General features: G+C 39.9%; 1 protein-coding gene across 1 annotated transcript in view; it reads right to left on the bottom strand.

The window, feature by feature from the left end:
• Positions 1–17,445, bottom strand: part of LOC139446420 (voltage-dependent calcium channel subunit alpha-2/delta-3-like) — a 312,880-nt gene that overhangs the window by 42,004 nt on the left and 253,431 nt on the right. Inside the window, exons 4-10 of the mRNA XM_071227746.1 lie at positions 10,334–10,408; positions 9,349–9,541; positions 8,662–8,793; positions 7,441–7,501; positions 6,358–6,508; positions 5,423–5,587; positions 4,320–4,433 (exon numbers count right to left, since the gene is read on the bottom strand). Of these exons, the coding sequence (XP_071083847.1) occupies positions 4,320–4,433; positions 5,423–5,587; positions 6,358–6,508; positions 7,441–7,501; positions 8,662–8,793; positions 9,349–9,541; positions 10,334–10,408 (891 nt within the window). The remainder of the gene's footprint in view (positions 1–4,319; positions 4,434–5,422; positions 5,588–6,357; positions 6,509–7,440; positions 7,502–8,661; positions 8,794–9,348; positions 9,542–10,333; positions 10,409–17,445) is intronic.

Raw genomic sequence — 17,445 nt, 5'->3', positions numbered from 1 at the left:
GACGGATGTCAGATAGATGGATATCAGATAGGTGGATGTCAGATGGATGATGTTGGATGATGAATGTTAGATGATGAATGTTAGATGATAGGTCAGATGGATATCAGATATACAGATGGCCAGATGGATATCAGATATACAGATGGCCAGATGGATAGGTCAGATGAACATAAGATGGATGGATGGGTGGAAATAGGATGGATAATCAGATGGATAGGTCTGATGGATTGATAGGACATATAGATGGAATGTTAGATGGATAGGTCAAATGGACAGGATATCAGATGAATGAATGTCAGAGGATGAATGTTATAGATAGATCAGAGGGATGGATGGATGGATTGTCAGGTGGACTGACATACTGACCACTACATCCAAGACAAACATTCTTAGAGAAGTATGAAGCCATTATTTGCCATTAGCAGGGAAAAGACACTGCTGCATAGAGAGTTAATAAAACCTTGCTGAAAAGAGTATGTCATAAAAAGTTGGAAAGCATCGCCGGAAGATCTGTCCGATATCGATGACAGCCTCTTGTGTGGTGATCCCCCTTCAATTATGTGGGTGCCACACTCACACAATGTGCCCCTCAGGCCAACTTAAAATCAATTATGATTCGGATTTCCGCTTCTTGCTCGGGATGGGGAATGTACTGAAACACCTTTGGAGGACTTGGAGGCATAATTGCTTCTCTTTCATCCTTACTACAGATGCACTAATGCCTTGATCGCTGCACAGACACTGGGTGACGAAGGGGATGAGGATTGGTCTGGTTCAGCTGAATGCGAAACAGACACAAACCTGAATCGATGTTTAATCATTTCCAAATGTAATTATTTTTTCAAGAATGATCCTTTTTCATACAGGAATTCATTAAGTGTGCCAAACTGAAACATGCATGTATTTGTTGCTGCAAGGGGGATGGTGGAGGGTTTCGGCTCGTCATGCCAAACACCTTTCCCACCACAGGTACCTTGTATGAAGCCCATTCCATGACATCACTAGAAGGTGGCATAAAACCTTCACACATGATTTCACTGAAATTAATGTAAAGCATACCAAATCAAATTTTGAACAAAATTAATAAAAAAGATTACAAACAGATTAAGTCCAGATATACATTGATCACTTTTTTATAACCAGACAGTGTAATTTCTTGATTAAACTGTGTACTTCAGTAAAGATTTGTTGACATGGTATTTCTGGTGTTACAACCTCATGGTAATGTCTTTATGGTGGGGAAAACCCATCAAAACTCATTATGGCTTGTATAAGGTGCACCCTTCTAGACATCTGTTTTTCGTAAAAAGATTGTGCACCAAACTCAAGAAAACACAGTAAGAAATTGAATGCATGAACGATACTTCAGGGTGACAAATTTAGTCTGCATTCCACCAAGGGGGCATGGGTGGCCCAGTCGTCTATGGTGCCCCGATTGGCTGTGCAGAGTTGCGTCCCTTGGGCATGCCAGAAACCTATGATTGTGGGTTCAAATCCTGGTTCGCCCTAATTATGTTTCTAGGTTTGACATGACCATACCCGTGCTCGTGGGTTTCACCGAAGTGGTAAACGGGTGAGACCTGCATCACTTCGGCTTTCCTCTCACATTAAGCTGACACACCGTGATATAACTGGAATACTGTTAAAAGCAGTGAAAAACCCAACTCACTCACTCACTCACACGTCTCACCAAGAATTGAGCTACAGAAGGAATCAAACCTAGACCCAGGAGGACAGTGACTGTTACTATGAAGAAAAGATGTCCACCAATATGCCAATTCCAAAACATCTTACATCAAAGAGGTGCTTTTTACCACCAGGTCCAAACATGAGTGAGTAAATGCTGTGTCACAGTTAGCTGTAAATAATCCCAATTGGTAGGACTACCTGTGGATGACCAACAATCAGTGCCATCCTTCACACAGAATTAACCAGAACACCCATAGCTGATGCGGATGCTGGTTGCCTCTTTTGACAAATATGGAATACAAGGAAGCTGTTCTGGAATCCCCCAAAGTAGAGTAGCGAGGTTGGGAGGGCATGAAGTGAGTTTGTGGGGTATCACTGCCGTCTATGAGCCAACACTTCAACCCACACTAAAGCCACAGCTGAAAGATGAATCGTCACTGAAATCTATATCTGAAAGTGGCATCTTGAATCTATAACTAAAAATGGAATCTTCTCCTGAATCGATAGCTGACAGATGAATCTTCTGAATTGATAGCTGACAGCCTATTCTTCTCCTGACTCGATAGGTAAAAGCTGAATCTTCTTCTGAATCAATAGGTAATAGCTGAATCTTCTGAATCAATAGCTAAGAGCTGAATCTTCTGAATCAATAGCTAACAGTTGAATCTTCTGAATCAATAACTAACAGCTGAATCTTCTGAATCAATAGCTTACAACTGAATCTTCTGAATCAATAGCTAACAACGGAATCTTCTGAATCAATAGCTAACAACTGAATCTTCTAAATCAATAGCTAGCAGCAGAATCTTCTCCTGAATCAATAGCTAGCAGCACCATCTTGTCCATATTCAGCACCAATAACGACATCTTCCACCTTCAAAGAAATGGCTTTTTTATTCTCTAATGATGCTTTGTTCTGCAGTGTATAAACACAACCCTGCTTTGGGCACATCGTATTGGGGATTATTGAATCATGGGGAAAACAATGATGGCTAAAATAACCCCATGCAGCCTGGAGGAAGTAAGCATCCACGCAGGATACAGAGGCAGATCACACCTGGCCATCTGGTGCAACTGTGGTGAAACATGGCAGGCTTCTGCTGAAGTGCTCCACCCCCTTGTGCCCAGGGGCACCTCATCTGCTGCTTCATTCATTAAAGAGCTGGAAATACCCACACCGAGGATTGTGCAAGGAAGGAGTCGTTGGAATACACTCCATATTTGCTGGGGTTATTTGGAGGATGTGTTGAGTTTTCACACTTGTTACTGATTTCACACCCACATCAAGCGTGGTTCCTGCGTATTCCTTCTTTATTCATCGTTTTCGGTTTTGACGAACCTCGGATAATTATAAGCATTTACCTAGGTCACTTCAACTTCGACACAACTGTGTTTGATGGTAGTTTCTGGAATGGTCTGGGATTTCATACCAAGAGTGATGAAACTTGCAATGCTAATCAAGTACATTTTCCCTTACATGACAGTAGTCTACAATATCAAATGTATTTCGTTCAAGTGTCAGATTTGTGTTTAGAAAGGATAAATTCTGGTGGAGTAAATGAATTTTGTATTAAAAACAAACAAAACGTTTATATGATAATACTTCCTGGAGTTGAAAATGGAAACTATCAGAAATGTTGTATCAGAGCAGATAAGAAAACAAACAAGTGCATGCACAATATGAATAGTCTAGGTAATTCAAAGACACATGCAAGAAATGTGGCCCTGTACTTTTCTAGGGCAAAATTGACCAATTTTAGTTCCCTTATGCCTCCAGTATTGCATGCCAGCAGTATTGCATGCCTTCAGTATGATATTATGGTTCCAGTATGATAGGCCCTCAAGTATGATATGCCTCTAGTATTGTATGCCTTCAGTATGATATTATGTTTCCAGTATGATATGTTTCCAGTATGATATGTTTCCAGTATGATAGGCCCTCAAGTATGATATGCCTCCAGTATTGTATGCCTTCAGTATGATATTACGGTTCCAGTATGATATGTTTCCAGTATGATAGGCCCTCAAGTATCATATGCCTCCAGTATTGTATACCTTCAGTATGATATTATGGTTCCAGTATGATATGTCTCCAGTATGATAGGTCCTCAAGTATGATATGCCTCCAGTATTGTATGCCTTAAGTATGATATTACGGTTCCAGTATGATATGTTTCCAGTATGATAGGCCCTCAAGTATCATATGCCTCTAGTATTGTATGCCTTCAGTATGATATTATGGTTCCAGTATGATATGTTTCCAGTATGATAGGTCCTCAAGTATGATATGCCTCCAGTATTGTATGCCTTCAGTATGATATTATGGTTCCAGTATGATATGTTTCCAGTATGATAGGCCCTCAAGTATCATATGCCTCCAGTATTGTATGCCTTCAGTATGATATTATGTTTCCAGTATGATATGTTTCCAGTATTGTATGTCTTCAGTATGATATTATGGTTCCAGTATGATAGGCCCTCAAGTATGATATGCCTCCAGTATTTCATACCTTCAGAATGTTAGGCCTAAATGTCTGTGTAAAGTTATACCCTGATATTTGCTAGTATTGACATTATTTCTTTGTTAATCATACTGTTAAAACAGAGCGATATTGGTGTATGATACTTACAGTTTTGTTCGGCCAGTTATATTCTTCAAACACCTCTTCATAGTTTTCTGGCGCTCCGTCAGTGACTAGCATAATGGCCTTATTACACAGAATCCTCTTTAAATCCTGTTCAACCTGAAAATTACATCACTCACATTAATAAATATAATAGAATCAAATTTCATAAACTGGTCATCAATATTTTCATCCAATAAACCTCTACACCTAAGGCCTGATCCATTACACTAACAGCAGAGTCTTGAAGATTTTGTTTTGTCTTCATGTAACTCTAAGACAGATTCTTGTACCAATCAGATATGTTCAACGAGGCAGTGATCGAGGATGTTTCAAAACAGCACAGGGTGTTTTAAAATATGTTTGCATCATGGATCTTTTCAGGGAAACAAAAGGGATCCCTGAAATTTGCTTGAACTGTGCTGGCCTACTGTCCGGGCCTACTGTGCTGGCCTACTGTCCGGGCCTACTGTGCTGGCCTACTGTCCGGGCTTAAATGGTTCCTACTCATACAGCAGTATGACTGGCATAAAAGGCAGAAAGATAGTGCAACTGCAATTGCAGCCATAATGAGAAAGTGTTCCATGCCTCTTGAATAAATTGGGATGCCATCATGAGAGGGAAGTTTGTTGAGTTTTAGCTTCATTAGTCATGTCATTTCTATAGGTGTTGACTGCCTCCATGGTCTAGTGGTGGAGATTCCGCCCAGAGAGCAGAATGCTGTGTTAGATTCCCAGCCGCATCATATCAAAAGATGTTAAAAGATGGTTCTTGTTGTTACCCTGCCTGGCACTTGGCAATAAGGGGCAAAAACAATAGTCAGCTCGGAGTCAGTATACTGTGTCTGAGTGGGGTATTCATGTTAAACTGCGGCATAGTATCTCAGTGGGCTAGCACTATAAATCGGCATCAGTCCGGACTAGTACAAGCAGCCACAGACACATGTGCATGCACGTTGCTATGTAAGTGCAATAATCTTGGACACGACGTTAAACCCCATTTCACCTCACCTCTATGGGTGTTCATGAGCGACAACTGACAAACATGCCACAACATAAGCACACTGGACATTCAGTCGGGTGAGCTAAAACTGACTGGGCTGTACTCACTGTTTCAAACAACATGAAAGCTTCCACAAGTGCATTCTCAAAGTTGGCCATTTTTGCTGTTTTGACATTTTCCAGCTCATCTTGCATCCGCCTCCTGTTGTCGACACTGGCCTGCATCATGGTGCGATTGAAACACTCGTCTACGTACAACACCTCGTCAGAAAACTGGAAAAAAATATGTCAAAATCACCAAATGAGGGTGTGGTTTTTTTAAACCACTGTCAATGTGAGGCCAGTTATCAAAACAATCTTGACTTTATCAAGTATATATTTCTTTATCTCTTTAGCTCAAAAATCTTTGAATAAACTTCATTCTCATGTACCAAGTGACCTTTTTTGGAAACATTATCACTGAACTTCAGAAACCTAATTGTCGTAAGAGGCGACAAAGAAGATTGGGTGAACAGACTCGATGACTCGGTTGATGCACGTCATCCCAATTGTGTAGATGTCAATCACAGGATCGTTTAGTTTAGATTCGATTATTTACATGCCATCATCATATCGCTGGAATATTTCTGAAGTGTGGCATTAAACAACAAACAAATAAAAACAAAACTTTTGGCAATGCCTCCTACTGCTCTAAGTACAGGAAGAGATAAACCCGGGCGGCATGGTGACTCTTCAGCTATCTAAGGACACACTGTGAGGTACAATGACACGCCAAGTCACAGAGCCTGACCACCAGGTCAAATTTAGTCAGCTCTTACAACCAGCGCTGGTCTGAGCCCACTTGCACAAAACAATCTTAGCGCTAAGATGATCGGAACTCCCATACTTTAACATACGCTTACGATAGTCGTAGCGCTAAGATCGCTTTGTTCAAGTGGGACCTGGCCACCTATTCTAACCCAAAACCCACATGATCCAACAAATATTGATAGAAACAACAGTTATCTATATCCTATCTAGCTGTTACCAGAAAGACAAGGTACCTGTAGAATATTGAAGTAGTCATCATTGCTAAGAGTATCTAAGATCTTGTCCACAGTTTTCCTGGCTATCTCCATCCTCATGCCTTTCATGCTGCCACTCACATCCATCAAGATGGCGATGTTCTTTGGTGTAGTAGCTGCCTGAATGTACCTGGAAGTGTGCAACATGTCACAGAACTACATCACACATTTGACTCCAAAGAGTTAAGTCCCTTTTAGGTGGGTTTGTCAAGCTCCTCACAGCGATAGCCCATTTGCGGAGCTCTCTATACTATCGCTGCCACCAGTCAAAACTCCCCACTGTGATAGGTGTCTCAAACCATGCTTGGAGTTGAACTCGCAACCGAATGAGCGTTATGTTTACAAACAAGTACCGACTGTCGTTACGCCGAATACACTCACCTCTGTTAAATTATTGTTCTTTGCTTGTCAATTTGAATTTCTATTTCATTAAAACTATCATGTAATTGATATATTAAGAATGTAAGGGAGAAGTTGGTTGATTTCCCGTTAGTCTGCAATCTCAAACCAATCTGATTATACAAACAACAAAGTAAATTCATCTGGAAATCATGGTCAGTTGTAAACCTTTCCAAAATGAAATATGAATGCATTCTCAAAGATATAAACAAAAGTATAAACGTTTCTACATTTGGGGTTAGAGGGCAAATTCTAAAGATTCTTGTAATGGCCGCACCCACAATGGTGGCAGTGATGTTACTGAGAATGTAACGAAGGTGTCACAAGCTGGGAAGGAGCTTGTGGATTTGTCTCAACTGCCTCAGCAATATAAGAGTGGGTGAGTGTGTGAGTGAGTTGAGTTTAATGCTTCTTTAAACAGTATCTCGGTTAGAGCATGTCAGTTTCAAGTGAAGAAAAGTCCCAAGTTATGCAGGTTCCAGATGTGTATCACTGTCACAAGCCAAGATACAGAGTAAATTTGGGATTTGAACCAATGAGAATTGAGAATGAGTTTATGTCAGCAAGGGCTACAACCTGCCAAGTGTAAGAAGGCCTGGAGCAGACCAACTGTCAAGCCATCAGAAGAGCAACAATGCCGATGAAATATATATCTCAACTTACCAGTTTCTAACTCTGCAGTCAAACATATCGACTTTGTCAGGATCCCTTGGCCAAATTATTCCTGAAAAGAAACACATTTGTCTATTTTATAAGAAGAAGAAGAAGAAGACCAACAACAACAACAACAAAAACAACAATAATAAAAGGAACAGCAACCCTGCAGAGTCCTCGCTTGGATGAAGTCGGCTGGACTGAAAAGTGAAACAGAAGGCTTTCTGTTTGCTGCTCAGGACCAGTCACTTCCTACTCAAAAACCAACAATGTGTGATTTTGCATCAAAATGTAAATATGAAATGTAGAATATGCAATGAATTTAATGAGACTGTCCAACACATTGTCAGTGGATGCCCAGCTTTGGCACAAAAACAGTATCTTAAGCGATATGATGGAGTGGATCAATCATTTTATTACCGTCTTCGCACTGCTTGTGGTTTTGACACAGAGGCCCATCCATGGTTCGACCCAGAATATGTAGAGGGCGTCATGGAAAATGAGACATACAAAATTCTTTGGTATAGACCCATACTCAGCCTCAGACGTATCCGGGCCAACAAACCCGATCGTGTCCTTTTTGATAAATCCAATAAAATCATTAATATCATTGAATTTTCTGTCCCTTTTGTGACTAATGGGATTGACAAGATTCAGGGAAAACAGGGCAAATATGCAGACCGCGCTTTCAAAATATTACGCTTGCATCTCAAGAACCAAGTTGTCTGACTTGTTGCCTTAGGTTTGGTACCTCCCAATCTATTGACTAACATTGGGCGAGTACCTGGATTTGCTGCCAGGAATACTACCCTTCTGACAATCTGGGTAATGCAAAAGCCTGCAGTGTTGGGGAGTCTTCACATTCTCATGTATATTACCTGGGTATATCCTGTATATTACCCTGGTATATCCTGCAGATTACCAGAGTATATCATATATATTACCTGAATATATCAGGTATATTACCTGAGTATATCCTGTATATTACCCTGGTATATCCTGCAGATTACCAGGGTATATCATAAATATTACCTAAATATATTAAGTATATTACCTGGGTATATCCTGTATATTACCTGAGTATATCCTGTATATTACCTGAGTATATCCTGTATATTACCTTGGTATATCCTGCAGATTACCAGGGTATATCATAAATATTACCTGAATATATCAAGTATATTGCCTGAGTATATCCTGTATATTACCTGGTTATATCCTGTATATTACCTGGGTATATCCTAAAGAATCCATCTGAGCTACAGAAGTACTGCCAGGTGAGGGATGGGTCCTCCTTCAAGTTTTCTGTAAACTGTTTTGTCATGTTTTCACTCCAACTCACACCATTTAATATTTTTACAGCTGAAAAGGATAAGACAAGTTTTAAAAATAGTGTAAAATCATAACAATATCAGGCATATTGGTTTTAAGTTCTATTTTATGAGATAAACTAAAGGCAATGAAGAGACCAACATATGAAATTTTAAAAAGCATCTTGCAACAATGTATTTTGTAGCAGACAATTTCTTCTTTCAACAGCCTGAAGCATAATTCATTTTTCCAGCATTTTCTTGGACAATTTCTTTTTTTAGGAAAAAAGCATTTGCAACATTGTATTTTTTGTGACAGACAATTTCTTTTTTCAACAGTCTGAAGCATTATTTTTTTCAAGCATTTTCTAGGACAATATATTTTTTTGGATAAAATCCCAGGTTCCCCCAAGAATATGAAATGGCCGGTACCTCCTAAATATTGTAAACTGCCATATATGACCATTGTGAACACAAAATGTTATTGATCATTTTCTGAATAACTTCTACAGGTGACTCTGGAATGCTATGACATCACAACACCATGGCTACACATGTACATGTCATAATTCTTCCAATTACCCCAGTTCAATAAATCAGTACTCACATTTATCATATATATTAGTTGGTACATGTATGGTGCTGACGGTGAGGTTGACGCTGTTGTAGTTGAAGTCCTCGTATGTGTTGTCTACTTTGAGGTAGTGGATGGTTTGCTTGATCACCTCCTTGGTCTCGTTGGTCAAGTCCCGCACGTTGTCGTCACTCACCAGCTTTTTGGCATTGTAGTACGCTATCTCCTGGAGAAGCATATGGCACTAATAAGTCAGGAATGTAGCCAATAATCCACTACAAGAAGAACTAGTCAGAATAGGTTCCCAGAACCCCATGCTTGTTGTTAGAGCCTATTAAAATGATTGATCAAGTGGTTGTGTGGCAGCAGACTCAATTATTTACAGGCAACTATGATATAGCCAGGATACTGAGGCATAAATACTGACAATTATATCAGAGAACACAATTTATCATAATCTTGCATCTCAGAATAACGCTATGCTTCATGACTGATCATACACTTAATTTCCCTTGTCAAAGAATTACATTCATTTTCAGGAGACCAACTCCCTCATGACAACCAACATTCAGAGTGTTGTATTTTTGCGAAACCCTTCCCTGATCCCTCTGAACCCCCTCCATGATCTATAATAAATGACTGGTCCCTTAATGCTAGATGTCATAGATGTTAACCACTTTGGTGAGCACTGGCATGGTGCTGATTGTTGAACAAATATCATTGGGAATACCTGTGATTTGTCCAGCAGATCCTAATAGGCACCAATGTCCACATGATCTTGAGGAAACACGACACTGAGAACACCTCCCTCCCCTATAACTCACCTCTGGGTCAAGCTGTTCTGGCTTCATGTAGGCACCAATGTCCACATGACCTTGAGGAAACATGGCACTGAGAACACCTCCCTCCCCTATAACTCACCTCTGGGTCAAGCTGTTCTGGCTTCATGTAGGCACCAATGTCCACATGACCTTGAGGAAACACGACACTGAGAACACCTCCCTCCCCTATAACTCACCTCTGGGTCAAGCTGTTCTGGCTTCTTGTAGGCACCATATTCCCGATTAGCTGCCTCTGCAGCCTTCACCAATTTCTGAAACAAGAAGAAAAAAATCAACATTAAAACAGGGATGACAGACCAACAATGAAACAGGGATGACAACACTGTAGAATGGAAATAGAAATAGAAATGGAACTATGACCTTTCTAGCCCAAGCTTCCAAACAACTGAGTCCCAGTCATCCAACATATCTTAACAGATCTCCAGATCACTTAGTAAAACCTATACATCCCCACATCATGTTTAGTGAAGCCTTGGTATTAGTAGAATGACATTACAACACCACTCTAGCTGAGACATATCAGCATTGACAAGCATAGTCGCCTTTTCCGGCAAGCATGGGTTGCTGAAGACCTATTCTACCCCGGATCTTCACGGGTTTACCTCATATTAAGGCATGTCGGTAAAGGGTGCGAGGAAGGACCCAAATCATGCAGATCCTAGAAGTTTAACACTCTGGTGAAACCTCGAGCATGGTTATGGTAACAATCCTGGAATAATAAACAGGGAGAATTGGAAACGATGAATTAGTCCTAGGTATTAATATTCCAGAGAAATAAAAATTCATATGTAGAAATTGACTGTGATAGGAAAATATAGTCCTTATCCCAGGTACATTGTTCCACAGGGACCAATACTCCTGGTATATCAATTCCCCCAGAACAAAAGTTCAGGAGGGACGTATTTACTCCCAAAACCCTGTCATAGAAACCCGCTCTTCAGATTCTGGAAAGACTAAGTTGCTATTGCTTAGTCATGGGGTTAGAAATAACTGAGTTCATAAAAATGACATGTGCACTACTGCAAATATCACTTCATGAACACCAGTGTATTGTTTACGGCATTGTTGTTGTCATTCTTAGTGTGATGTAATGTCAGAATGATGTCACACTAGAAATGGCGAAGAAGCTAAAGATGGTGGTTTTCTATGATGGAGGTCATGATCAGGGTATTTGTCTCAAGGGGAGCTCAAAAGTATTAAGAAACTATGGGTACTAAAGAAATTATTACACTTGCATGTGTGATTTAAGGTAACCTGTGTAAGAATTCATGCATTACCCTTGCTCTCACTCAGGAAATACAAGAATTCAAAACACTTGTTTTGTAAAATCAGAATGCCACACATGCTGGTATTACCATCTCTATTTTTTACATTGCACATAACATGTATTTGTTCTTAACCTGCGAATGATTTTGGTGTTTTGAGTCAATGGTGGTAAATGACAGTATTTGTTTAGCTGTAAAATAGTCAGACGATTACTGAGAAATATTATACCAGAAAGCAGCACTCCAATATGTCATAACACTTAATGGGAATCTAAATCGGAAGCATTATGAGAGGCAATATGAGGGACTCTCTGTCATTGTGTCTCCATTTCCACCATTAATAGCCAATCTTCATTCAGAACATGTGATGTATTTTACATCTACTCTAAAGTTCCACATGCAAGTAAGTATAACATGTTTCATGATCAAATAAAGCTGTTTTCTCAGGGTTGAGTCCATGAAAGGGGTCGTGTGACCTCTCAATCGTGTTGAAAGGTATGGTCGCCAGTGAAATCACGGTATGGCCTATATATTGTTGAAAGTCTGATGACAGTTACGTAAATACTGACAAACATGTTGTGAAGGTTGTCTGTATTTTATGAACAATTTGCACTATGCAGGGCGCACAATTTGGATGTTATTGTGTTATTGGGGGGCATGGTACTCACACACATGGTTTTTAATGTACAGCTGCATGCAAAGATTGTCTATCGATCTGGTGTCCATAAAAACACTTTTGTCTACCATAAGTAATCCTTACGCAATGCGACAGTTTGCTTAAAATCAACGTCTATGCACCGTGGGTATGCTGCAAACAGGAATGATGCAAAACAAAGACATTTCAATGTCCATCTATAAAACACAATATTATCTCTTTGAAGATGTTATCAACATTCATGACTTGCAACAAGCCGGTCATCCACATGAACAGGACAACCATATTCAGTTGGTTCATCCACAGAATTGACATCAAAATGTCACCTTTAACACCTAAGACATTTTCTGGGTTGAGGCCAATTCGTGACAGAACCATACGCAAACAATCGGTTGACAGAGCACAACATCCAGCCCCTACATCCAACTTTACTTCCACATCACCGTCTGGCACCCCTAGCTTGGTGTAGACAGCATCTGAGGGTCAGAAGATGAGACTTGTACAGCACAGTGTTCACTGATGAGTCCAGGTTTCATCTGGACAGCTCTGAGGGTCATGGTCTTCAGGCATCCAGGAGAATGTTTCAGCAATGCCTGTGTTACTCAACATCATCAGCTTGGAGTGGAAGTGTAATGGTATGGGGTGCCAGCACAACTCATGGGAGAACACAACTCATCATTGTTAATGGCAATATAAATGGTGTATGCTACCAGGACAACATGGTACAAGATCATGAGTTACCATTTTAGAAAATGCAGGAATGTAACGTTACATTGCAGCAAGATAATGCCCGCCCACATGTTGCATGGCTTGTAACAGACCTCTTGAGGCAGCACAACATTGCTGTATTGCCATGGTGGCTGTTTCTTCAGACCTCTCCCCCATGGAATATGTTTGGGATGAGATGGAACGATGCCTACGGTGGGACCAGAACCAGCCATTTCTCCCATCTCAGTTGGACCAATCTTTGGTTAACATTTTGAACAACATCCAACATGATTTCAATGTGCTGCCACTGCCCTGCCTGTATCAAAGCAAATGATGGTCACAACCAATATTGATGCGGTTAATTGAGTTGGTACATCACCCCTCTTTAAGGGTGTGTTGCTCTCTCTCCTGTTACAATATGGGTTTTGTCAATGAATTTGTTCTGACAAAACACTGATGAGACGAATGACCAAATATTATGAGGTTGTTTTCATTAACATAACATTTACACCACTTTATATGAAACCTTTCTGCTAGTGTACATCAGTACATCACATGACTGCCCATGGATCCCTACTTTATTCCTACACAGGTTTTCAAAAGTTTGATGGCATTATTCTGTTCTATTTTTTTTTAAATGTTTCATCAAAATGCATGCATGATGGTAAATCCATTTTTACAACTCCACAGATCAATTGATTATTCTTATGCAAAATACATTTGAATTATATGTGAGATGTATCTGAAGCAGTTGCCAAAACAACTCTAATCTTGATTTATGAAAATGGGAAAATTCATTTGTAAAATTTCATTGATGAATAGCAACATTACGCAAGGGCAATATAACTTATTGTTTGGGTTGAAATGACATGATGCTTGAAGTAGCAAAATGAATAAGAAGTCGTCAAGGTTAATTTGAGGATAAACATCATCAGCTCTCTTGAAAATGAAGATATAAAAGACAACAAAAGCATTAACAACACAGAGATGGTACACTCAGAGTTTGTATTGTGGCTAGATATGAGTTTTCGGCTGCAGCTGCAAAACCAGATTTTTTTTTAATAAAAACTATGAGCCTAAATACAAAAATTAATTTGTGAAAGACAAATTCCACAGTCGGAATCATAATTGTTTTTTTTCTGGACACCTTCTGGGACCTTTTTTTTAATAAAATCCCAGGATGAGTAACAAATGGTATGTCCCTAAGAACAAGACCTGTGAAGATCCGGGGTAGAATAGGTCTTCAGCAACCTATGTCGCGACTAACAGGATCGGGTGGTCAGGCTCGCTGACTTGGTTGATGCATGTCATCAATCCCATTTGCCTGGATCGATGTTCATGATGTCAATCAGTGATTGTCTGGTCCAGACACTATTATTTACAGCCTGCCGTCAAAGCTGGAATATTGCTGGAGTGCAGCGTTAAACAAGAAACCAACCAAACTAAGAACAAGCATAATAGTATTTTAATCAATATTAAATAAAATAAATTCACTTGCAATATTTAGAGTAAGCAAATAAATATAAAGATAAATATAAAAATAAATAAAAGACAAAATAAAACACTTGCAAATGTATGCAGATTCTTCTTACTTATTAAAAAATAATTTTTAATCAGGATGAATGAAAAGTTCATGATCTGAATAGATCAGTAATTCCCGGCAAGAGGCCATTAAGAAGTAATCTCCGATCAGTATCAAAGACAGCAAGTATCAAACATTTATTGAATTTACCTGATCCAGTAAACCGACGACTTTAGCCCTTCATTAGCAGACAGACCCAAACCAATGTTTGTTAAGCATTGCTTGGGAGCGACATTAATTTTTCACATATCCCCCAGTTACACCATCTAACACGCCAAATAAAAAGAAATGGCTTCTCGCTAATCCATGTAAGCATCAATAGTACTTATCATTCTACATGTGAAAGAACTGGGTCTTAGACCAAGATAGATTCATGGTGCGCTTGAACATCAGCGATATCAGAGTTCTGTCACTGCATGGACTCTCTGTATATTTATTCTGTTCATCTGGTTGCTAGAAAAACACATCCCATTCCTTGTATCAACTGCTTATTCCACTGATATTTTATCCTTTTTCTCCCCCACCCCACCCCCCCAAACACCCCAAAAACAACAAACATTATTTTATTGGAAAATCGTTCATCTTCTATTTTTTCAATACACCTTTCGAGTTTAATGCTTTTTAAAATTTAACAGATATTTTTACAACATTTTCAGTATGTTTACTTTGACACCCAATACGACGGCCTCCATGGTCTAGTGGTAGAGTGTCTGCCTGGAAGGTGGAAGGTTCAGGGTTCAACCCCCGGCCGCGTCATACCAAAAGACATTTAAAGATGGTACTTGTTGTTACCCTGACTGGTGCTTGGCATTAAGGGCTAAAACAAAGACTGGTCGGCTCGGAGTCAGTATACTGTGTCTGAGTGGGGTATTCATGTTAAACTGCGGCATGGTATTTCAGTAAGTTAGCACTATAAATCAGCATCAGTCTTGACTGGTACAAGCAGCACAGACGTGCATTCGCTATATTAGTGCAATAATTTTGGATGCGATGGTAAACCCCATTTCACCTCACCTCACACCCAATACACGCACCCTCTTTAACTGATGTGTTTAAAGAGTGACAAAGCTACAATATCTTGTGTCTCCCATGTCAATCATTTCCAGCACACATCGCAATATTTGATTCTCTACTTTAACACAGATGACAGTATGACATTTCTGTGTATTTTCACAGACTGGTTTCCCAGCTTCTGTGAGCTGCAACACCTTTATCACATGAAGATACAGACTCTTTTCCTGATCCATCCAATTAAATCTATTTTTAGTTAATACCTGGAATGACCCTTTCCTGTCTGATTCAACTACTGACTAAATGACTGAGTTATGTAATGTTAAAGTTACCAACATTAAAGAGTGAGTGAGTTTGGTTTAAGGCCGCTTTTTAACATTATTCCAGTTATATCGTGGCATGTCAGCTTAATGTGGGAGGAAAGCCTGAAGTGATGCAGGTCTCAGACGTTTACCACTTCGGCGAAACCCATGATCACGGGTATGGTGCTGACAAACCTAGAAACATAATCAGGGCAAACCGGGATTCGAACCCACAATCATAGGTTTCTGGCGTGCCCATTGGACGCAACTCTGCACAGTGAATCGCGGTGCCTTAGACGACCGGGCCACCCGTGCCACCACCAACATTAAGCTATATTTCAGTATCTGGATGACTTGTATTTATATTGGGGAAAATATTCCATCAAGATGCTTTCAGAAGAAAATCTACATTCTAAATCATTTATAAATACATCATTCTAACAAAAATTAAGATAAAAATGTTTCAGTCCAAATATAAGACAGTTGAACTTTAAAGACGAAGTGCCAACTCCCCCGCCCTCGCCCGACAATGCAATAGAAAGAACAGTAAAAGCGAACACAGCCCTACATTCACTCCCTCCGAAACGCCAGACCATCCCTTTCCTCAATAATTGACTTGAAAATCCCCTGGGACTGCAGGCCTGCCAATGTGGTAATTTAATTAGACCGGCTACGAGCACATCATTCTAAAACAAGGCATCTAGTGTGGACAAAACATTGGATTTCCCATTGGACTTTCTGGTAATTCTGAAAAACAGAAACTGTTTTCTTCCAAACATGTTTTAGTGGAAGAAAATACATAAATTTTTTGTGTGAAAGGGATTGCCACAAAGGTTCGCAGATGACCAATCAATTAAGTTCTGTTATATGATGGGGTACCTCGTCCGGGGTCCCATCCCACAAAAGTATTTCAGCTGCAACATAATATCACAGACTGGCTGAAATTATGCACTAAAAATAAGTTGTCAGATAATAGTTTATGTAATTTGAACACAAGCCTTTGGTTAGTGTTACTATAGTGTTACCAGTAGGATAAGCACTCCTCCTCAGTTAGGATGTCATAGGTCAAACACTCTTCCAAGGTTTGGGTTGAAAATTTTAAAAAAACTTAAGCAAGGGAATTCCGAGCTAGTGGTTTTACATCGTACAGGCTTCTACTTCAGTCATAGCAATATTGATCACAGAAGGGGACACTAACAATAGATGAGGGAGTGAGGCAGTAGAGTTCTGTTCCTCTTTTAGCAATATTGATCACGATATAGGGGACACAACTTGTACTAAAAGTTGGGAACAATTGATCTCGGCCTTCCATATGAAGATTGAGTTAACACTTTACCCATTTGTCTACCCAATTGGCCTTTTTCCGTCTTGAAACAATATCTGTGCACATTAGTCCCCATCATTCCTGTGTTGACAACAGGTGACCTGCAAAGGATGAACTATGCAGGTCAAGCCAGCATTTCATGTGACATTTTCTAACCATCATTGATGAAAAGCAGTATAGATGTAGCAGGGCGGGGAGTCATCCCACAGATGACATCCTTACCTTGTCATTGTAGCAGGGCTTGGAGTCATCCCACAGATGACATCCTTACCTTGTCAGTGTAGCAGAGCGTGGAGTCATCCCACAGATGACATCCTACCTTCTCAGTGTAGCAGAGCGTGGAGTCATCCCACAGATGTCAGCTTGCAGCTTGCAGACTGAATTAACCTCTTTGATCATGTGGACAAGGCGTCCGACATCGGATCAGAAGGTCCATGGTTC

Source organism: Haliotis cracherodii, unplaced genomic scaffold, assembly GCF_022045235.1.
Source record: "Haliotis cracherodii isolate W230 unplaced genomic scaffold, xgHalCrac1.p SCAF_6, whole genome shotgun sequence".
NCBI classification, from domain to species: Eukaryota; Metazoa; Mollusca; class Gastropoda; order Lepetellida; family Haliotidae; genus Haliotis; species Haliotis cracherodii.
Note: the sequence above shows the minus strand (reverse complement) of the source record. Positions and strands in the feature narration are given on the sequence as shown.